The 23,093-nt window shown below is 44.1% G+C and overlaps 1 protein-coding gene across 4 annotated transcripts; it reads left to right on the top strand.

Moving 5' to 3' along the window:
• Positions 1–268: 268 nt before the first annotated feature.
• Positions 269–22,643, top strand: sec16a (SEC16 homolog A, endoplasmic reticulum export factor). Of its 4 annotated transcripts, none has more exons than XM_034709305.1 (31): positions 269–348; positions 2,152–5,692; positions 5,820–5,971; positions 6,150–6,238; positions 6,398–6,533; positions 6,686–6,884; positions 8,701–8,884; positions 8,971–9,113; positions 10,402–10,463; positions 10,736–10,874; positions 10,967–11,209; positions 11,297–11,394; positions 11,489–11,570; positions 11,672–11,789; positions 11,892–12,003; positions 12,097–12,202; positions 12,309–12,449; positions 12,571–12,684; positions 13,799–14,000; positions 14,093–14,619; positions 14,757–14,804; positions 16,313–16,474; positions 16,560–16,640; positions 16,723–16,779; positions 16,873–17,002; positions 17,120–17,257; positions 17,428–17,510; positions 18,777–18,848; positions 19,251–19,310; positions 21,463–21,531; positions 21,612–22,643. In XM_034709305.1, exons 2-31 carry the CDS (start codon positions 2,225–2,227, stop codon positions 21,684–21,686), a joined length of 7,290 nt encoding a protein of 2,429 aa, XP_034565196.1. In that variant the 5' UTR covers positions 269–348; positions 2,152–2,224; the 3' UTR covers positions 21,687–22,643. The 4 variants fall into 4 exon arrangements, with proteins under 4 accessions (XP_034565196.1, XP_034565198.1, XP_034565199.1 ...); XM_034709307.1 differs by having other exon boundaries at positions 273–348; positions 19,251–19,289; XM_034709306.1 differs by having other exon boundaries at positions 293–388.
• Positions 22,644–23,093: the final 450 nt, after the last annotated feature.

The following is a 23,093-nucleotide window of genomic DNA, read 5'->3' as shown; positions in this document are numbered from 1 at the left end:
GCCTTTGTACTTTGTATCTTGGGGGCCCACAACTGACTGCAAGCCCTGGCTGTCAAGATCATTTGCAATCTCAATCCAACAAAGTTCTTAAATATTCTACATCTTATTCATCATGTTGTGTCTTGTTGGAAATTAAATGTTCCAAAATAATCAATTAATGAAACATAAAAGAAATAGAAATGTAGATTCACAAAAAAATAAACACACTGAAATGACCTTTAACATGTAGCCCCGCCCCGTGATGACGCAACGGTTGTTTGGCCTGTGACGCGGCTTGTACACGTAGCCTAGTAGGATGTGTTCATTGAAGATGGTGGCGGTGTGTCAGACTCACTGTCCTGCACATTTGTAAGAATCTCTTTAAATCTTTACACATTACCGACGTCGGGTAAGGGTAGATACATTCCATTACTAACACTGTTTTAGTTTGATCGTTTGAATATGGTGTTTAAAGCGGGTGTGAAACTGTTACCCCTGGAGTTAGCAGAAGCTAGCTAGCCAGCAGTGCTAAAGGAGCACGGATGCTAAAGCTAGCTGAGCAGTCAGTGAACCTGTTAATTTGGGCTTGAGGAGGGTCCAGAAACCTGCAAATGCCATGTCAGTGTTCCATATGATCAAAATAATAATGCATTTGTGTTTAGAAGGCCTTGGCTGTAGTAAAACCAGGCAGCTTCAGATGGGTAAGGCGTTCAGGACATGTAGAGCTATCTAGCTATACCGTTAGCTGTCGAGCCGAGCACTTGTATCCAGTTTAATGTGACACTTTAACATCACATCGTGTCAGAATTTGACTAATAGCCACCAGTTAGAGTTCAACAAGTGTGAGATAATGATAAGAAGTCCATAGCATGTATGTTAACGAGCTTATACTCTGAGTTGTTGACTGTCGGTTTGTTGGCAAGTCAGCAATGCTAACGTTAGCATACTGCACTGCAACGGTTCCTGGTGACAGCCGAGTCTAAGCCGAGGGGGGGTCAGGAAGATCCGGGATCGCATTAGTTAGTGAGAGCTCACCTGGGGAAGACTACCTGACTAACTAACTGTCTGTGTTACTGATCTCCCTTTCTAATATTACACGATCTCTGTGTGAGACTCGGGCTCACCTGGACTGCAAACTGTCATGCTCTGTGTTTGTGTCTGTGCTTGGTTCTAATAATCTCATTCACTTCATAATCAAGGGTGTTAATTAAGGTAGCATGTTTTGTGTTTGTTGCATGGATCGAAAATAATTGAAGTTAATAACAGAAGCTTAGAAGCTGCACATGTGCTTAAATCAGCTGCTGAGAAAAGTCTTTAATAACATCTAGTGTCATGATTATTCAAGATTCAAGATTGCAGAAAGCTTTATTGCCACACAAGGAATTTGACGTGGTGAATGGAGCACTGGTACTTAAAAACAAGAGAGTAAGGACACAAAAAGACAGTAAGGACAATGAATATATAAACCCTAAACACAAATCCAAAATTTCTAAATAAAATAAAAACATTATCTGTACAAAGAGAGGTATTGAAGTACTTTTAAGGACATGAAATAAGTTAATTTAGCCTAAGCCAGAGTGCACATGTAGTAGATGAATATAATAATAAAATATGTTATTGGATGAATTACAATATTGCACATAGTTATGAGGTATTGCACCAGAAATCAAAGTATTGCACATTATGATGTCAAATCGACCCTTTAACAGAGCTCTTTCCACACAGTGTTCTATGAACCACTTGTTTTAGTTATATTACTATAATATGAGAGATAACTTAAGAATGCAACTTACAAATATGACTCTCTTTTCTTATTCTAGTTTTTTTTTCATGACATTTTTATTCCAGTTAAAGATATTTCAGCCATGGTGCAACCTACGTATTGGCTGTGTACATGATTACCTGTATTAAGCTGTTTGATTAGGATATAAGCAAAGCTCTAAAATTAAATTATATTACCCAGAATGCTTGACAGACAATCTATGAGTGTGTTCTTCTTAGCTTTATACTGACTGTATTTATTTTCGTGCACTTGCAGCCCATGTAGAAATTGCCACGTTGTAACCGTCAGATAGGATCAGAGATTATAACACAAATAAAGGTGTGGTGAAGACCATCACCGGTATGTTTGGCCTTTTCTTAACCACTCCCTCTTTTCTTTTCTTTACCCAGCTTTGCCTGACTTTATATCTTCAGTGACATCCACTAGAGTGACCCGGTCCTCGGACCTGTTTGCTCTGCAGCAATGCAGTCCCCTCCTCGGACTGGTCCTTCAGGAGCCTCCGGCCCTCCTCCTCCTCCTCAGTCAGGGCCCAATATGTTCCGCAGGACCAGGCCTCACAAGCATACGGCAGCAGCAGCAGCAGCAGCAGCTACGTCCACGATGCCACCTACATCTCAACCCATGACAGACCCTTTTGCTTTTGCAAGAGGTCCTCCTCCGATGGCTGCAGGTGGTCTACCGACAATACCCAACAGCAACCCTCCACCAATGCAAGCCCCACCTAACACCATGTACTCTCAACCTGGCTCAGGGCTGCCTCCACAACCACAGACACTGGAGGCGGTCCCTGCTGCTCCCTCGGGTCCCGCGCCATCCGCTTTGCCAGTGGTGACCCTGTTCAACCCTCACAGCTCAGCATCCCCTGGTGTTTTCACAGCGCCCAGTCCTGCGGGATTTGCACCCTCACAGAGTGAACAGGGATATTTTAATTCAAGAGAACAGACACCGTCTATGGGCACAGAGTTTCAACATGGGGCCTCAGCCCCGGCACCGCATCAGACACCTTTTAACATGGAATTTCAAGGACACCCTCCTCAGCCTTTCCCCTTCCAGCCAGTGCCTCCTACCACCTCTTCCTCTCAGTGGGCCCCTGATCATGGAAGTCGCCCTCCATCAGTTCAGAACTATTTCCAGCCCACTAGTGACCCTCCACAACAACCTTTTAATTTACCTCCACAGCCCCAGATGTACCCTTCCCATGCCCCATCACCTCATCAAAATCCCCCCCCTCCTTCAACACAACCTGGGCATCCCCAAACCCAGGCTCCACACCCTCCACAGAATCCTGTCATGGGCCAGAGTCCACAGTGGCCTGATCCAAATGCACCTCAGCATCATAATTCACACTTCCAGACTCAGAGCTACTTCAGCCAAAGCTCTGCCCCCCAGGACTCATGGTTCAACCAACCACCACAGGACCCAGGCTACCACCAAATGGGCACCAGCCTGGGCCCTCCGCAGCCCCGACCTGAATCTGCCGGATCTCATCATGCATCCAATGCAGGGCCTGGGCCGAGCTCTACCCCAGCCCCACTCCCTTACCCTCAAGATTCTGGGACACTCTCAATGTTCTTCAAAGACAATGATGTGGAAAATGAAGAGACTCTGGCTGGAGAGAGAAACAAGGCAATTAATGGTGTTCCTGGATCCTATCAGCATCACAGCAACCCGCCAGCCCAAAGTGTTCACCCAGATGCTCCTTTGGATTACCAAGGACCACCTGTGCAAGATCAGTCACACTTACCATACATGAATGATGGACATCCTGCAACCCAGAGGCCCCCTGAGTCCCACTATGACCATGTTGAGAATTTTGAGTGTGTCCCAAACTTGGAAGTATTGCCCAGTGAAACCCCGACTACCCCAGCTGCAACTGCAGTTCATGGAGTAGACCAGTTTGAAACTGGCCCTAACCTGGAGACTCCAGATTCCATTCCAAGACCAATGCGATCTGCCAGTGTATCGTCCAACTACAGCAACATGAGCCATGGAAGTGGAACCAGCGGTCGGAGGCATCAGGGAGTAGTAGGAACCTTTATTCAGCAGGAAAGCCCACGACTCACTGATGAAGCTAGCCTGGCTGCTGCAGCTGGAGGCTACTTCGAGCAGATCGACTCTTCTCCAGCTGTAGATATGAACGCCCGACAGAGCTCCCTGGAGCAGATGTGGCTTCCCACACCGAGCCCTCCCAAGCCCACTGGCATCTTTCAGGCCAGTGCAAACAGCTCTTTTGAACCTGTGCGCTCACATGGGGTTGGGGTGCGTCCTCCTGAGGTTGACAAGGCTAAAATGGTAGCAGAGGGGGGTGCAGATTCTACACCTGGGAATCTGGAGCAGCCACCAGATAACATGGAAAATATTTATGGTCCTGGACACCCTTTGCCTGCTGGAGCTCTAGGTGGTGTACCTCATCTGACACAACCGGTGTTACCTATCTCCCGACCGTCATCCCGTGCTTTTGGGATGAATCGGCCCTGTGAAAGCCCCGCCACTACTCTGTGGGCTCAGAATGACCCTGCTAGCTTTGGCGCTAATATCCTCTTAGCTCCCGCTGCCCCCACAGTCCTTGCCCCTTTACGAGAGCCAAGTTCTGAGGTCATCCAGCCTCCAGAGGATGGCCCTCTGGACCTGCAGCCCCCACAGAGAGTCCAGCCAACACCACAGCAACACTCTGAGAACCTAGAGAACCCACCAAAGGTGAGTGAGGCCGAGCCGACCGACTCTCAAGGCAACCTCGGCTATGCGTCGCTCCTTGTGTCTGACTCGCTCCGCCAGCCTGTTTTGATTGCCCCGCCTGTGTCCAATTACAGCGTGATTCCCCTCAGTACCCCTGCTCAGGCAGCCAGTCAAAGTAGCCTTAGAGAAACCACTCCACCTGTGAGAGCACAGGGACACGGTGCCAGTACGTCCCAACCGCCTTCATTAACCTCTAATCAGAATCCACTTTTTGCCCCTGGACCAATAAACTTAAGTGCTTTAGCTTCTAACTCGGGCCCGCTCAACCTGGCCCGAGACACCACAGAAGCAGCACCATCAGAAACCGCAGCTCCACCGCCGTCTCAGCCAGTCCGCCCTCCTCTTTCCAGGGGCCAATCAGTGGGTGGGGACAGCCACGCTGCTGTCCAAGTTAATCCTGCAGCTTCTCTTGCGACTGCTACTGTCTCTAATCATAATCAGCCATCAAATTATGAACTGCTTGATTTTTCTATGCACCAATCACAAGCCCAAAACCAAGCACCTGGTCCTCCTTCCTCTCTACATGAGTCCCCACAATCTAGTAATGGATTTTACCTACAGGTCACCAAAGATGCTCAGCATGGGGTAAGAGTGAAGGGCTCTGCCCCTGTCCCGATTCCCACCACTTCATCTAACCCACATGTACCATCAGCAGCCCCCCAAGCAGCTGAAAGCACCCAGTCACCAGCAGAGCCTCCTAAGAGATCAGATTCTCAGGCTGCTCTGCAGGTACAAAATGATGCACCTGCTGTTCCAGTGAGTGGAGTACCTCCTCCCCATGGCCAGTATCCCCCTACAGGGTACGGGCCTGCTGCTGGGGGTGCTCCCCCTCCAGGGATTGCTCCCCCTCCAGGGAGTGCTCCTCCTCCAGGGGGTGCTCCTCCTCCAGGTAGTGCTCCTCCTCCAGGGAGTGCTCCTCCTCCCACTGCTGCAAACCCTCAGGGGCCTCGAGGACCAGTACCTCCAGGAGCTCCTATGCCAGGTCCTGCAGAGCCTCCTCGACCGCCCTCTGCTGCAGGCAGCCAGCAAGGCTATGGACCTCCTCCTCCAGGGCAAGGACCACCGCCAGGGCAAGGGCAGATGTATGGTGGCTACTATGGTAATTATGGAGAATACCCGGACAGCAGGGCACCATATCCTCCTGGCCAGTACCCACCTCCACCAGGGGATCCCAGAGCACAGCAGTATTATCAAGTACGTGGGGAAATCTCTTTCTATCAATGTATTCTTCCGTTTTTTATTTTAAAATTGCAAAATGCATGAGCTGCTAATGCATTCATAACTGCTCATGGAAGTGTTTATCCCATTGTCTATCTATCAGGATGGTCAATACAGGAACAGAGCAGATTCTTGGTATGGCAGATATGAGGGGCAGACTCAAGCTTACCGTGATCCTAACTATCAGTACAGAGAGCCACAGCCAGACCGACCCAGCTCCAGAACCAGTCAGTACTCTGACAGGCCCTCGTCCAGGTCAGTGAAACATCCTTCCCATGGCATCATTATTACTCTTTGTCTTTTAAGTTTCCTTAGGCAGTTATAAAGGTTGATTTTGTGTTATTTGATGAACATAACACCATCAAGGTGGTTTAGATACACTATGTAGTTCTGGATCTGTGAATCTGATGGTTTGTTTTGCTCTCTCCTTCAGGCAAGGTTATACTGAAGAGTACCAGAGAGCAAACCGGAGTGCCTACAATGAATATTATGCAGATTATGCCAAGCACTATGATTATGCGGGTAAGAGTCACACAACTGAAAGCTGCCTTTAATTTATCATGTGAATCTAGATGTGTATCGCTTTCACAATCTCTGAAATTGAACTAAAATAATAATGTAACAAATGAATCCTCATGGCTGTTTTTGTATTAATCTTCCTCTTTGACTTTCTCTGTGAAGGATACAACTATGGACAGTACGACCCGGCATACAGAGGATATTATGATCAGTCATACTGGGCCAACTATGATCAGAACTACAGAGGCAGAGACTACTATAATCAACAGGCTTATCCTCCTCCTCCTCCTCCTCCCAGGTATGCTGAGAGAACAATTTGCACACTCTAAATTGCATATCGCTGCTATGATGTAAAAGTTCTGCAGTTAACACGTCCTGAAAAAACAAGTGTTCTTCTGTTTCTGTGACTTCCATTCATCACTTTGTCCTACAACTGTTTGGATCTAACAGGAAAGAAGGCTACGATGACCAGTGGAGGTACTATCCTGGTTACGATGCCAGTTTTGACGACGATTACCGCCGCCGTGGAGAGATGTATGGCGATGACTTTGACAGACGCAGCGTCCACAGCGAGCAGTCGGCACACAGTGTGCACAGCTCCCACAGCCACCACAGCAGACGGAGCAGCTTCAGCTCACGCTCGCAACAGGTGAGTGGGTTGGGTGGGTTACACTTGGGGACACGTTTAAGGCACGATTTTAAAATTCAGTCACACAAATGGCTCTCCTTACTTCTACATTGTTAAACTCATTTATATGCAGATATAAAGGTTGTTCAGAAAAACTGCAATAAATCCCCAGAGGACTAACACCGCTGTGCTTCCTGCTGCTGGCTCAACCATTCAGGATCTCTCTCTCAGCAGCCCTCTTCCTAAAGACATTTCCCATCCATCCTATTAACCCATGATTGAATCAGGGCCTGTCATGCTGTGCTAGTCTGTTTAATCTCTTCAATCTATTTAACTGTCATCTTTAAGGTATTGCACTCCCTCAGTGTTTGTCCAGCTATTCTCAAATTGAACTTATTTTTTGTCTGCTGTCATCGTCGTGACTGGACATTACTGTTTGGTTTGCTTTTGAATGCATCTTTTGTTGAATTGCCCTTTATGGCTTATTGGTAGCACTTTTTTCCCCCCTTCAAGATAAAGACAGCACTGTTTGCCCTGCATTTGAAAGTCCTGGAGGTTAGCATTTGAAGCAAAGTTACTTCAGATCAAACTTGTTTTCTTTTTAAGCTTGTTTTTGGGGCTTTTATATCTTTATTTATAGGATAGGACAGTAGATAGAGCAGGATACTTGGAGGGAGAGTGAATGCGTTGACATGTGGTGAAGGGCTCCACGTTGGATTTGGATTCTGTGTATTGAAGCCAATGTGGAAGTGTTAAAAAGTGCAGTTCTTCGAGTGTCCGCTTGAGGCTGGCTTCAGAAGTACCGGAAACCACATACACACCAATTCAAAAAAGCCGATCTTTACAGCAGAAATAAACATGTTTACAGAGTGTAGTCTGGATAGCTGATTTCTCGATCCGGGGGTGAATTTTTTCATAACGCAGCAATTTCCAAGATATTAAGATTACGAGTTTTCCATTATGAGAGGCACAGCTGACTTGATTGACAGGTGGGAACACTGCAGATGTTGGCTAGGAGGCTCAAAGCCCGCCTCTTTACGTCACTTGACAGCACTTAGGTTGAGTTCAGCATTTCCAATATGGCTCCCACCGACAATAGGCTTCAAAACAGCGCTTCAGAAACAGATGGGTGACGTCACGGACACTACGTCCATGAATTATACATTCTATAGGCGTGTGACTTAACCACTTGGGTAAAGCGACTCCCCAAATGATACATATACTGGTATGATGACTGGCTTGTTGGAAGAATATGTACGGTACAGAACTTGGCTGTGTTGACAAGAATCTGAAGTTGTATATCACTTGTTAGATACAATGATTAAATCGTTGGGGCCATATATTGATGTCTTAATTAAAGAATGATAAACATACTCATAACGTACTCTCCTCCAATTTGATAGGAGTGAAATTCAGCTTCATATTTTCTGAAACACTCACATCACAGTCATATAAAACTTCTTATCCTGCAGAGAGATGCATGGATTTGATTCTGTTACACATTGTTAAGCGTCTCCATAATATTCCCTGTAGCATTGACACTTTACTATAAGCTATGCTTTCAAGTAGTCTCATGACCGCTTCTGGTTGTCAGCTGCTTCATTCTTGACATTCCTCCACAATTTTAGGATTGCCACTAATGTACTGAAAGATGGTGGATAGCTGATAGCGGCTGCATCAAATGTTTGTATTGTGCAGGCTCATCGTCATGTCTCAAAATGATCACTTATGTCTCTCAACTTCTGGTTCCTGATCTTTGAAGTGTGTGACTGTTTTGCTCTGTCTTTATTTGTCCCTCTGTTTAAAAGCTGTCCCTGTTTGTCTTCTCACCCTGCAGAGCCAGGCGTACAGAAGCCAGCCTGACTTAGTGTCTGCAGTCTATGACACCACAGCGTCTACCCTGGCTGTTGACTACTCCTATGGACAGTACCCGAACCAGACTGATGCAACCCAGAACTACAGCCAGTACCTCTATCCCTCTGAGTACCCCACAGAAAGCACTTGGATCGCGCCTGAACAACGTAAGCTCACAATACCAGACTTCTTTCAAACGTAGACACTCGGTTAATCGTTCGCTCTTAACCTGACTGATAATTTTTCCCTCCAGCTCCTCCTCGCCCTGCAACCCCGGAGAAGTTCACCATCCCCCATCGATGTGCTCGCTTTGGACCTGGTGGTCACCTGGTGCAAGTCCTGCCTAATCTCCCCTCTGCTGGGCAGCCTGCGCTCGTAGACATCTACAACATGGAGGTACGGTTTTAACAGACTGAACAGTACGTCAACACCAAACCAAAGGATTTGCTCCTGTGTTATTATTCTATGAAGGGGTAGTTACTGCAAGAGAGGATGTAAACATGGGGTGTTAATGTTGTGTTCCATTATACTGGTGTCATACACTTTGAAGCAGCATCAGTGTTTTGAAGTCTGCACAATGACAACAGAGCAGACTGTGGCTCCCTTAAACTACCGGCCTGTTACACCATTCAATTCAGAGGTGTTTAAAAATGTTTGATGAGGTCTACCTTTAAGTATTTTGTGCATACTGTATCTCTAAAGACTTCATATTTACTCTAAATGCTTGTAAATAGTTGTACAAGATAATCAAAGAGATAATGAAGATAAAGAGAATGAGTCTCATAACTTAATGCTGACATGGAAAAATGATGCGTTATGACTCACCAGAATGCAGGAACTAAAGTGTTCTGATATTCTGCTTTTTTGTTCCTTAGCCAAACACATGTCTGTAACTGAGATGGTGTGCCTTCGAGAAGACTCTTTAAGACTCATTAATCTCCTTTAGGGATGCAGGTTTAGCTCAGTGGTTAAGGCATGAGCCCCGTGTATGTCCGACTCCTGACCTCACCCCTCTGACCTCTCTTCTCCTCACATTTTATCCCCTGTCTCTCTGCTGTCCTGTCTAATAAAAGAGAAATGGTCCCAAAAACACCTTTTTAAAAGAAGAGACTCCCTTTTGTCCCTGCGACACAGAGTGGTGTTTCTGAAACCCCTGTTACCTGTAGACTTGAACGAAAAAATGAGCACTTATTATTTCTTCAGGCTCTTGAAAATACTTTTTTTTTTCCTTTTAAAGCTGCTGTTGGTAGGAATGGTGTAAAAAAAAATGTACTTTTTTCTGCTGGGTTTGGAGAAATGTCATAATACCAATCAGTACTCCTCTTTAAGTGAAGCAATTTGAGACTATTGCAAATCTCTGCGTTTTCCAATGCCTTTGTATCAAGCAATGTTATTATTCCCCTTGTTCCCCTTATCACGGACCAATCAGAGCTTCTCCCCAACTCTCTGTCCTGATTGGTCGAGTGGCGGCCCCACTACGTCGCCCTGATTGGCTGGGAAGCCACTACTTCCTCATAGAACGTGCACAATGATCTTTAGTGGGCGGGGTTACATTCGAGTGTAGTCATTCTAAATCTCTCTCAGAACGGATGTTTATATCACGACTACCAAGAGAAGCTTTAAGACAAATTTGCAAACTTAAAGCTGTAAAAAGTGTTGTTATAAACATTGTTTGTATTTGCAGACTATGCTGCAAGATACCCAAGATCAGGTGGAGCTGCGATCCTTCCCCGGACCTCTTGTAAAGTAAGTGAATATCCTCTCTGTGTGCTTCAGCTCTGAGGTTTTAGCTTTTGACGGCTTGCCCAATAATGATTATGTTGTCATAAAAAAAAAAATCAATACATTAGTCTGTCTCAATACTTGTGCACTTCCTCTGCCTCTCTCTCTCTCTCTCTCTCTCTCTCTCTGATTCCCGGAATAATAAATGTTTTGTGTTGTTTTGAGTCTTGATATTATAGTCAGCACTAGTTTGAGTTACAGCCGAGCCTTCTCACGTTTTGTGTCCTGTCCATCAGAGAGGAGACCCACAAGGTGGACGTGATAAAGTTCTCCCAGAACAAAGCCCTGGAGTGTTCTCGTGACAACGACTTGTTAGACAGAGACTCTGCCCGTCTGCTCTGGGACTTCATCATGCTGCTCTGCAGACAGAACGGGGTAAGAGTGCGCAGTAACGATTGGGGATATGTCAGAATGTGACTGAACATTTGCCTGAGAGGAATCTCTCTTTGTCTGTGGACTCTCTTTAGACTGTGGTGGGCACAGACATCGCTGATCTCCTGATGAAGGAGCACCGCTCTGTCTGGCTGCCGGGTAAAAGTCCCAACGAAGCCAACTTGATTGATTTCAACAACGAGCCTCTGGAGCGAGCTGAGGAAGAGCCGGGGGCCGGACCGCTGTCCCTGCTGTCTGATACCTTCATGACCGTTCCTGAGAATGTTGGCAAGGAAACAGAGCGCTTCAGGGAGCTGCTACTGTTCGGCCGCAAGAAGGTAAAGAAACAGCCTCCTCTGTATTACAGTGGATTAAACCAATACCTTTAGAAATGTGACAGGAGTGTCTTTTTGTTTGTGAAATAGGATGCACTAGAAGCTGCTATGAAGGTCGGTCTGTGGGGCCATGCACTGCTGTTAGCCAGTAAAATGGACAACAGGACGCATGCTCGTGTCATGACCAGGTAAATAATCTGCTGGGACTCTTACACCTTTATTTTGCTAACTATTTTAAAATCATCAATATGATATTTATTTAATTTCTTTGTCCTTGTTTAGGTTTGCAAACAGTTTGCCCATCAATGACCCTCTTCAGACGGTGTACCAGCTGATGTCAGGGAGGATGCCGGCTTCAGCCACTGTAAGTTTTGCCTCAGCGTTTTTTTCTCAACTCCTCTTCACAAAAGTTGCAGAAGTGTTGTTTCTGTTCTCTGTTGTTGACATTTGTGTTCTCATGTGTAGTGCTGCGGGGAGGAGAAGTGGGGTGACTGGCGCCCTCACCTGGCCATGGTGCTGTCTAACCTCACGCACACCCTGGACCTGGACACTCGCACAATCACCACCATGGGCGACACTCTGGGTAAAACACTATATCTCAGAGTGCTGAACTAAAAGAAGGAGAATCCACTCTCCACAAAGATAGAAACTTCAATTCTGTTTCCATTCTTTTGTGTTGTTGCAGCTTCCAAGGGGCTGATTGATGCCGCTCACTTCTGCTATTTGATGGCTCAAGTGGGTCTGGGAGTTTTCACAAAGAAAAGCACCAAGATGGTTCTGATTGGCTCTAACCACAGGTAAGAGACAGAGACAGGAAAACTGAAGACACAATTGTAAGGCGCTGTATTATGAAGCTTACACATCATTCTCACTTTGTCTCTTTACCTCAGTTTACCTTTTAACCAATTTGCAACCAATGAAGCGATCCAGAGGACTGAAGCCTACGAGTACGCTCAGTCTCTTGGCTCCTTGCCGTGTTCACTGCCTAACTTCCAGGTAGATATCTTAAGTATCAACAGATACATAGATATGCACATGAAAGTGTCCAGATTCAGGATTATACAACTGAGGTATGACTCTGTTTTTTTTTTTCTCCTACTAGGTGTTCAAGTTGATCTATGCATGCCGTTTGGCTGAAGCCGGCCTGAGTGCTCAGGCCTTCCATTACTGTGAAGTCATCTCTAAGGCCGTTCTCATGCAGCCTTCATATTACTCTCCTGTTTTCATAAGCCAAATCATACAGGTACGCGTTCACTCCTCTCGGCTCTCTCTGGATACCATCTCTGCTCAGATTCTTACAGATTTGTTAAAGTTGAAAGACTCTAAAAGTTTTTGTTTTGTGTCTTTTGTTTTATTGTTGACAGATGTCTGAAAAGCTGCGATTCTTTGATCCACAACTGAAAGAGAAGCCGGAGCAGGAGCTGTTCAATGAGCCTGGTTGGCTTATTCACCTGAGAAAGCTTGATGGACAGATCAAGGTGAGGAGAAGAAAAAAATAAAAAATCGCAGATGCATACAAGAGCTACACAACAAATATCTCCAGAAAAACAGCACAAGTTACAAAAACATCTGCAGACAGATGCATAAGCCTTCAAGTCATTTAAGGGCCGCTTCATAGCATTCAAAGTTATCAGACCACAAAGCTTCAGATCCTTTTATAAGGCATTCCAGGTCGAGGGAGCAGCAAACCTGAAGGCCTTTCTGTCCATGTTCAGTCCCGACCCTCGGAACAGATAGTAATAAAAGATCCCGAGATCGATGATTATGAGTTAATGAGTTCTTTTGTGCAATGTAGGTGAGGAGGTAAGAGGGAAGTAGACCTAAGATACACATAGATTAGAAGATGATGATGTTTTTAGCCGCGTGACGACAGGGAAGACCATCCTACTCTTGAGTACAGCACGCAGTGAAGAGTCCTAAGTTTTAAATTTGTGTTAAACCTCAAAGCTCCATGGTATACAGTATCCAGCGTGTGCAAGCTGTGAGCAGAGGTGTGCATATATAAGACATCACCGTTGTCCAGCGCAGACAGAAAAGTAACACTGCTTAACACTGTTGACATGGACTTAAAGGGGGTTTGGAAATGTGAAATCATGGAATTGTAGACATGTGATTGCACTTGCAATTAATTGCGATTAGCTGTTGAGATCAGCTGTTAAATCATGATTAAGAATATTAACCCTTTCACATCCTTAATATTTAGAAATATAAATAACAGTTAAAGAAGTACTGATTGTAGATGTTTTTTTAAAAGCTGTGATTGGCTACTTAAAATGCAGCAAGTGTAAAAAAAACAAGGGTTTTATAATCTAAAATATGTGGTTTTGAAGAAGTATTGAAGTGTTTATACTTTTGTCTACTTTTAAGCTGTTTAAGTGATATTATTTTAAAATGTTTAAGCATTTCCTACTCCCTGAATTTCATGTTAAGTACAGAAAGTGTAGAAAAAATAATTGGATTGCATTGAAAAATCAAACAATTGTATTTACATATAATGTCTTCAAAGTTTCACCGCACAGCTATTTAATGTAATCATTCTTTGCGGTATGTTTCGATGTAATAAATCTTTGGTGCTCGTCTGTGTTTCTTTAGACCGGGGCGATCATGTACAGTCAAGACAGAACCACGCCCACACAGTTTGAGTGCAGCAGCCCCAGCTCTGACATGGACCAGCCAAGTCCAACCGAGCCATACAACATGCCTACAGAGTTTGATGGCCACACCCCAGACAACCCACTGATGAGCTCATTACTGCCTGGAACTTCTCCACCCGGAGTTCAGCTGATGCCTCCAGGTTTGTGTGGATTGAAGCCTTGTGTTTGTTTTCTTTTAACTGTGATCCAGACTCAAAATGCATCCAACCTCTCCATCCTCATTTTCTCTTAGCCCCTACCTCCATCCTTCAAGACGGGATGGCCCCTCCTCAACCTCCAAATGAAGTTCCCCAGTTTTACCCAGTACCCCCCGCTGGACCACAAGGCCACATGCCGGTTCCAGGCTACCCTCCACAGGACCCTGGTTTTGCCCCTCCTCCCTTCCAACCTCAACCTGAGCAGTCAGAAATGTATCCAGGAGCCCATCAGCAGCAGCAGCAGCAGCAGCAGCAGCCTGGTCCCCCACCTCCTCAAATGGGCCACATGACACCACACATGACACCACACATGCCCCCACACATGACCCCACACATGCCCCCTCCTCAAGTGCCGCATTCACCCATACGGATGCTCCCTCCAACACTCCAGATGCCTCCACATATGTCCCCGCATATGCCCCCTTCTCCTGCGCACATGCCACATGCAGAGCAGCTGCCCCATTCCCCAGGAGAGATGCACATGAGCCCACCAATGTCATCCTCTCCTCCCAGGAGCTCCCTCACACCTCAGGATGACTTCTATGACCAAATGGCTCACATGGTCAGTATCTAAAAATAAATACTTGTTTACTTTTTTATCTGAGAGGCTTAGAAATGATCTGCTAGTAGAAGTTAACTTATCTTTGTTTTAGACACATGAAGAAAATGATAACTCAGTCTTTGTTTTTGGTGTTACAGGGTCCTGGAAGGAGATCAAGGACTACTTCACAATCTTCAATGCATATGGTATGTTTATAATTAAACATACCTACACAGACTGTGATGAGTTGTGACTGAATGTAAGATATTCTCAATTCAATGCTGGCACCTCTATGCCTCTAACAAACCAGACAGGAGGGTCGACTTGTAGTAAATATTTACCCTGGCAAAGATTGTCAGTGAGTTAAAAGTTAACCGGAGTTACAGGGACGCAGGAGAAGTTTTCTTCTGACAATACAATATTGACTGGAATAAAGGACGATTCGGATTATTATGGATTATACAAAAAATTCCAGGGATGGCTATTTAAGATGTTACTTTCTTTAGAGAAAACAATAATAATCAGCATGATAAACAAACAGATGTGTTTCAACTGACGACTTGGTTGTCTTGAGCTTGACGTGTTTAAGTGATTGGCTGTGACTTGTGGTTACAAGAGCGGCTGTAAATACTGTAACTTGCTGCAATTACTGCAAACTGTCGCTCCACTAAAGCTCAGTTAATTCCATGTTAAACACATTTAATTCCTGATGGATTCCTCACAATTAAAGTCCACGGACGTTGCTCTGGTGGACCTTTATGCTGAAACAGCCTTGCCAGGAAATAGTATGTTTTCAGCTGGAACGTAACACAACTCAAACTGTAAAATAAAATAGGTGTATAAAAATACAAACAGGGGCAGGAGAAAAACAAAAATTGAGATCACACAGATTTAGTTAGAAGATAAAACGTACTGAGAACTCGCCACACAGCTGATTATAGAACATATTTCTCTAGTCTCAGGCACAAGCATGAGTGGAGTATTGCAATAACACAAGCTTGTTTGAGAGGGAGAGAAGGGGTCATAGCGAGTCAATATGCTTTCACATACTTGATCCCTCTTAGTTTTGTAATACAGCGGTATACAGCTTAAAAATGTAGTGATATTAATTTTAGGCATATTGCCCAACCTCTATTATCAACAAAATAACTATAACAGTAAATCCTGTAAGTTTTGGGCTTAACAAGGTATATGAATAGGAACATTACCTTATCAAATGTAACTAGGAACATCTTCTCTATGCATCCTGCAAACAATTAGAATCATAAGAGGTTGTCTTTCTTTCACCCACCTCAAAATAAATGCACACACCAGTCAGATTACATCATTAGGACACTAGACATACAGATTTGGTCCACAGTGGCAATCAAATGCATACCAGTGTATTCTTTTTGCAATTCCACCCAGGTGTATTTATCCCAAAGTTTGTTTTGAGAGATGTGTGGAGCAGACTGTTGTTATATATTTGTACTAGCAGTACAGCTAAGAGCAAAGAGCTTCCCTTTGGCACTTCTTTTACATTGCCGCAATCACAGTTTAACGATGTATGCAGAAAATCAGCTGCTAGATAAGTGAGACACAAAAACATTACGTTACAATCAGGACACAGAATACAGGGAAGGCTGTCGAGTTAAACCCAACAACAAGGTCTTCATATATAGAAGCCCTCAGGAATTGTGTATGTTTGATTTTGACTGTATTTCCTGGTCTACAGGGTCCAGGACGGCGCTCCCGCAACAACTCTGTATCCTCCACTCACTCTGGAGGACGAGAGCGAAGCAACTCAGTCAAGCAGGCCTCTCCACCTCCACCCTCGATCCCCGAACAGCCCCGCAAAGAGGAAGTGAAACAAGCCAGGAAGGACTCCCCTAAAAAGGTTCCTGTTCACACCTCAGCATTCAGGTCTTCAATCAGGACTCCTAAAGGGTTCGCATGTGACCAGTGTGCTTTCTTTTCCGCAGAGTGGTCTCGGTGGATTGATCAGGTGGATCTATGGGAAGGGGAAGAACGAGGCTCACTTACCAGATGACAAAAACAAATCTGTAAGTACCGTTATGTTTATGCACGTTCTTCTTCTGTGGTTTCTTTGACCAGCACTGATAGAAGTGACGTTCTCTTTGTCAGATTGTTTGGGATGAGCAGAAGCAGAAATGGGTGGACTTAAACGCGCCTGAAGAGGAGGTTTGTGGGATAATCCAGAATGACATTTGCTTGTTAGTTGTATTTGAGCACCTGAAGGCTTTACAGATCATCCACTTCTTTTTTATCCTGCAGTATAAACCTCCTCCACCACCTCCGTCTGGCTTCCCCATGATGAGGCCTCCGATGCCTGGCGGCCCGCCTGGAGGGCCTGGTGGACCCCCAGGTGGTGGTCCTCCTGTTAACATGTTTTCCAGGAAAGCAGGTGAGATGGAGGTTCAACATTTCAGCCTCTGGTTGGAAAAGAAACACCGAAAACTTGACTTCTCTTAATTAAGGAGTGTTACGTGAATAAAGGAGACTTGTGTATTTCTTTTCTTAGGCGCAAGGAGCAGATATGTCGATGTTCTGAACCCCAGTAACACCACAAAAGCGGGCGGGTTAGCGCCTGCTCCTGCAGACATCTTTGCTCCTTTGGCTCCGATGCCCATGCCTGCTAACCTATTTGTGCCTAGTTCAGGTGAGTGTCATCTCATAACCAGTTCAGTTGAAGGATGATTGTAAAATAAGCTTAGTTTATGTGTGTAACAGCACAGCCAGATGTGGGTTTTCTCCTGTAGCTAAAGGAGCTTCTGTACTGTTAAGTAATACGATAAAAGGTTTCAATGCTTCTGTATTTCTCTGTTGTAGCTCCAGACGATCAGCAACCTTTAGAGGGCAGTGAAGGAGGACACCAGGAGCAGAATTCACCAAACACCAGCACTGCTCCACAGGTATCTATACCTCTTTATTTTTAAATCATTGGTGATGCCATTTTTGAAGAGGTGAGAGTTGTATCAATCTTCCCTTATAATGCTGCAAGAATGAAAATTGGTATTTAGAATGCAGAACTTTCTTTTTCAAATAGTGAACCTAAGATCTACAGAGGTGGATTAGGGACACCAACATTGTTTTGGGGGAAGATAAGGCCAGTAAATAAAAAGAAACAATCTAACTTAAAAAAAAAAAAAAAAAAAAAATCTGACTTTAATCTCAGAATTCGGATTTAAAGTCAGAATTAAAAAAAAAGAAGTCAAATGGTTTTTTTTTTGTATTTTAGTTTTCCTTAATCCTAATCTGTAAAGATAGAACATTGTAATGTATAATGTAATTCAGTGAGTTCAAATGAGGCTGAAGCTCTACTCAGTCAACCATCAGCAAAACAATATTGATTTAGTGTTAAACTGTAACAAAAGTTATCTCAGGACACTTTGCACGAAGAGCAGGTCCAGAGTGTAGTCTTTAAAGGGACCTTAACTACCATGCACACATGCATGCATGCAAACCAGCACTTGGTATTATTTGGCAAAACTATCATGAAAAAAACTTGCTTTTAACAGGCAGAACCCTGGAGCAGAACCAGGCTCATGGTGAACTGCCATCTGCCAGGAACAGATCGGCCAAGAGCGTGGGATAGAGGGGCACACGAAAAGAGATGGAATGATAGTAACAAACAGAACAACTTCAGATAATACAGAGTTATGGTTAAAATACCAATCATAAAAAGATTTCATGTTTGCCGTAACAACTAATACAATGATAATATGAGTGATGGATGGGGATAAGTGAAGTAATTGTAGTCAAGCAGGTTCATGGTAGCAGGAACCTAAAACACATGGAGCACAAAAACTTCCAGGAAGATTCAAAGTCGGTAACATGCATCAGTGGGGCATAAATGGATTCAGATAGAGAGATAAAGGGAATGGACCTCAGTGTCAAGTTATCAGTTAGTCTAAGCCTATAGCAGCATAACTAAGGACTGGTGAAAGCCTGAACCAACAATAAGCTTTATCTGAAAAGAAAGTCTCAAACTTACTCTGTGTGCTAAGAAGATGTCTGCCTCTTGATCCTGACTGGTGGATGATTCAAAAGCCTGATATTTGAAGGGTCTGCCTCCCATACTACTCTTTGAGTGTGCCCAATCATACAGAGCTTTATAGGTGAGAGGAAGGATTTGTTTTCTATTCTCATCCTCTGTTTCTCTTCACTTAACCCTCCAGATGTTCAACCCCACGTTGTTACCGCCTGCTCCAGAAGGTCCTCCTGTGCCTGATGGCTCACAGTCTGGAGAGGTAAGACAAACCGATTCTAGCAGCTTGCCACCGAGGCCACCCTAGTACCATCATGCTATCGCTAAACCATGAAGCTCAACACTCTAACAGCCAGTGCGTGCACTCTGCTGCTCTGTGTAAATGAAGTTGATGTAGAAGAGTTTGGAAAGGTCATGAGACTGCATGCACGTCAGTTTAAAATGTGTCCATAATCATGCTAAATGTGCACCCTTAATGAAATGTAGAACCTCTGTGCCAATATCTACTACTTTTTTCAGTAATCATTTTCATGCTGGTTCATTTATTTTCAATCTGAGCTGGTGTAAAGTGGAGTCTAATCTTTAAACGCATGGGATTTATTAATCTGGGTTTGTGGTTTGTGTTTTTGTTGTCTTCTGTTTATTTCCCTCCTGCTCTCTTTAGCTCTCACGTTCTAGCTCAATGAGTTCTTTATCACGTGAAGTGAGTCAGCATTTAAACCAGGTACCTCTAGCTGGGCCTCCAGCGGTCCACTCTCACCCCCTGTGCATGACACCCCACATAGACCCCACGTGGGTAACCTGCTTCACAGTGTTGCACCTGACGCTTCACCATCACGCCAGCCTAGGACGCCTGCCTGCCTGCTCACCTTCCTGCCTGCTGTCTCCAGCATTACTGACATGACTCTGTGTGTCTGTTACCAATCAAACAATCTTTATTTATACAGCAACAAATCACAACAAACGCTTTTACAAACAGAGCAGGTCTAGACCGTACTCTGTTATATTATTAACAAACACCCAACATCAAGACAGGGTAAGACTCAGTCTGATCTCATCTTAATCCACCATGAGCAGAGCACTTTGCAGCATTTAGCAAGTTACATTGGCAAGGAAAGACTTCCTTTAACAGGCAGAAACCTCCAGCAGAAGCAGACTCATGTTAGACACAGATCTGCTGAGACTGAGTTGGGGTTGGAAAGATGGATGGAGGAGATCCAGAGAGAGAGAGAGATGATAGTGATGAGACAGATAGTAGTAGTTGTTACCACTGGAGTCTGGCATGTCCGTAGCAGCTGAGTCCAGAAAGTAATGCAAGCTGAGCAGAGACTGTAATGAATTTGATATAAGTTAGCATAGCATGCCAGCAGCATGACTCTGGATTGTAACGTTGGTCTACCCGGCCAAACTGAAATTCCTTAAAAGTAGCAAAGGAGAAATTCTGCACAGATACTCATGGTCTCCAAGAGTTAAATACATGGTGGTCCTTGACATAGGATCTGTGTTCTTAAAGCTGGGGTTGGTAGTCAGATTTAGATACACTTTTTGTTATACTGGTTTAAATGATCTTTATGTCCCGATGGCATCAATACATAATGTGTTCTTAAAAAAGAGCGGAGAAAAAATCTGCCATCTACAGCCAGAGTAAACCTGGGAAAACACCAACCAATCCCTGCCTTTAGGGTCCAAATTATGAAACCAATCAAATCCCGTCCTGCCGTTCTGCCCGCCTCCTGCGCGTACATTTTATGTTTGTTTGTGTTTTTAACTTTCTCTATGAAAATCTTTTGGTGCTTTCTTACCGCTGAGTGAGACATGAGTTGACAAAACACAAACGATGTGCTGAGGACCGGTTTTTGAATCAGTCACGATCATATGGTCGCGAATCATATGATCATGTGAGCGGGGGCGTCCTTTTGGAGGAGCTCCGAGTGGAGGGGGGAGGGGAGGGGTTAGACAGAGTCCTGAGGAAATGCTACATTCAAATTCATGCTAGTTTTCCGTGGCTACCAACCACAGCTTTAAATGAATATCTTGAAAATTATTGGATGGATGGCAGGCTCCCTCAAGATAAATTCATCTAGCGCCACAGTCAAATCAGAAAAAAAAGGCAAGTTCAATTTTTCTGCTGGTTTGCGTTGTGTTCATGCTTGAAAACTTCATACTTATGGTAAACACCCAACATTGTGAGCTTGTTGGATTGCTGATGTTAGCATAAACCCCAAAGGCACCACTGTACAGCACAGTGGAGCTTAGGGGTGAGTATTGCCAAGAACCTCACGATACGATAGTATCATGATATATCAAGATATCACAATATTGTGATATATTGCGATATTCTACACAGTAAACTAAGAAAAAATAGGGATGGTGTAAATGTTAATCACACAATATTACTCAAAATTGAAAGGACAAATTAAGTCAAAACTATTTGCTTGAAAACAACTTTTCAACTTTATTGTTATATCGATATCGATATCATACTGGAGGTCAAAGTATCGCAGTATATTGCTGTATCAATATTTTTTCACACCTCTAGTGGAGCTGCTAGCATGTCAGCAGAAAGCAGAGAAGTATCTTTGAACCTTGAACCACGGATCAGAGTAAGGCATGCTGGAGACGCTTGCAAGACCACTCCCTAATATCCCTTCATGCGCACACACCGCTTTATTAACACGTCACATAGCTTGTATGTTTACTAAAACATGTCAAACACTGGTTTGTAATGCTGTAAAGTGGATCCCCCTTTTCCAGCACTTTCCTTCTGTTCTCTTTTATAACGCTTACAATCCATTCCTCTCCATCTTTGTTCCATAGAAGTGTTGGAGTAACAGCAGCAGCGTGTATACTGTAGTAAATGTGTTTGTCCTTTGCAGAATCATCCTGCCCAGGCAGCACCACCCGCCGGCGGCATCACGTTTTATAACCCTGCACAGTTTGCACAGGTGAAGATGACAGTTTGTACTTAAATCTTCCTTTTACCTTCATAAAGCTCTGGCTTATTCTTCCTTTCTTTCCTTTTCAGACAAGTGCACCATCAGGAGGTGGACACCGCTCCGGTCGATTGGGCGGCCAACGCCAGTACCCAGTGTTGAAGTAAACACCTTCTTGCAGAGAGATTGTGTAAACAGACTTGTTGAATTGAGTGATATCCTACCTGGAAGTAAATGAAGCACATGGACATACTGCTCTCTGTCTAAAGGACCTTTTCTTTTTCTGCCTGCACCCAATGAGAACACAATCACAAGTTTCCACCATGTTGATTTGTCCAAGAGCTTAACCACTCTTTCATCTTTTTGTTTTGGTTCAAAAATCGTCGGTGGTGATTTTTCTTTTCTTTCTTTCTTTTTTTTTAACAGGCACAGATTTTTCTTGAAGGGCTTTCTCCTGAATCCAAACAGAAACACAGTGATATGAATTCAATGAATATTTAAAGGTTTATCCCAGATGCATTATGTACATTTATGACCGCATGATATGATGCGACTCCAAGCTGATCACAGCAGAAGTAAAAGTTTTATCACAGTGATCACAGGTCCTCTCTTAGGTTCATCTGTCTTAAAGTCCAAATGTCCATGTTTGATTGACTGACTGTGTGCGTGATGGTTAGTGGAAAGGGCGTCTTTTTATTTTCGTTTGCAGCTCCTCAGTGTTCTTTCGTGGACTGGAGATAGCTTTTCGTGTGAGCGTGAAATCATGTCAATGTGCATCGTCTGCTGTGTTTATTTCGCTTCTCCTCGGTCGCCCTCCAGTAAAAGGGAGGTGTGTTGAACGACACGTGAAAGAGACTCGTTCACGTCACCGCCCTGACAGGTTGGAGAAAGTCTGCGGCATCAGGAAGCTGCTTGTTTCAGATACTCGATTTAATGCCCTCCCTGACCATCATTAACTCGACTGCAAATACATGTTAGGGTCTTTTGTCTGAGTTAAGCTTCAGTCTCTCCACCGAGAAATGTGACGGTATCAGTGTGATGAGGAGTGGTCGTAAGAAAGGCAGGAATTGGGATTTAACTGCATTTGAAATGTTGCTTAAAATAAATCTATCCAAATATTTGTATATCAGATTGATTGTATTTATGAGCTGTAGGCATAAAGTGTGTGTGTGTGCGTGCGTGTGTGTGTGTGGAGTAACTACTTTTCCTGATTAGCTTTGAAGAAATGCATTAACGATACACCAGAGATGATGTGGACTCACATTCTTATCATTTGTATTGGCTTCTGCAGACAAAACTTGATCGAAATAGTGAGACGTAAGCTAATTGTTCTCTTAACAATCCCCCCCGTCAGTTAATTAACTGATACCATTTTTACCATTTGTCAACCCAGATGTTTTATCATTTATTGATTTTATAGACACAAGGTAAAGATTTTACAAGGTCCCCCTTTTTTGTTTGCGAGAACTGATTGTTTTCCCCCCCGATGTGTAAGAACTCCTGTACATTTTTGGACATTAAGACTTAAAAGATGAAATCAAAACAATAATAAAATTATTTTTTGCGCTCTGTAG

This window comes from Notolabrus celidotus, chromosome 19, assembly GCF_009762535.1.
Source record: "Notolabrus celidotus isolate fNotCel1 chromosome 19, fNotCel1.pri, whole genome shotgun sequence".
Classification (NCBI taxonomy): domain Eukaryota; kingdom Metazoa; phylum Chordata; class Actinopteri; order Labriformes; family Labridae; genus Notolabrus; species Notolabrus celidotus.
The sequence above is the reverse complement of the archived record's forward strand: the minus strand, read 5'-3'. Positions and strand labels throughout refer to the sequence as shown.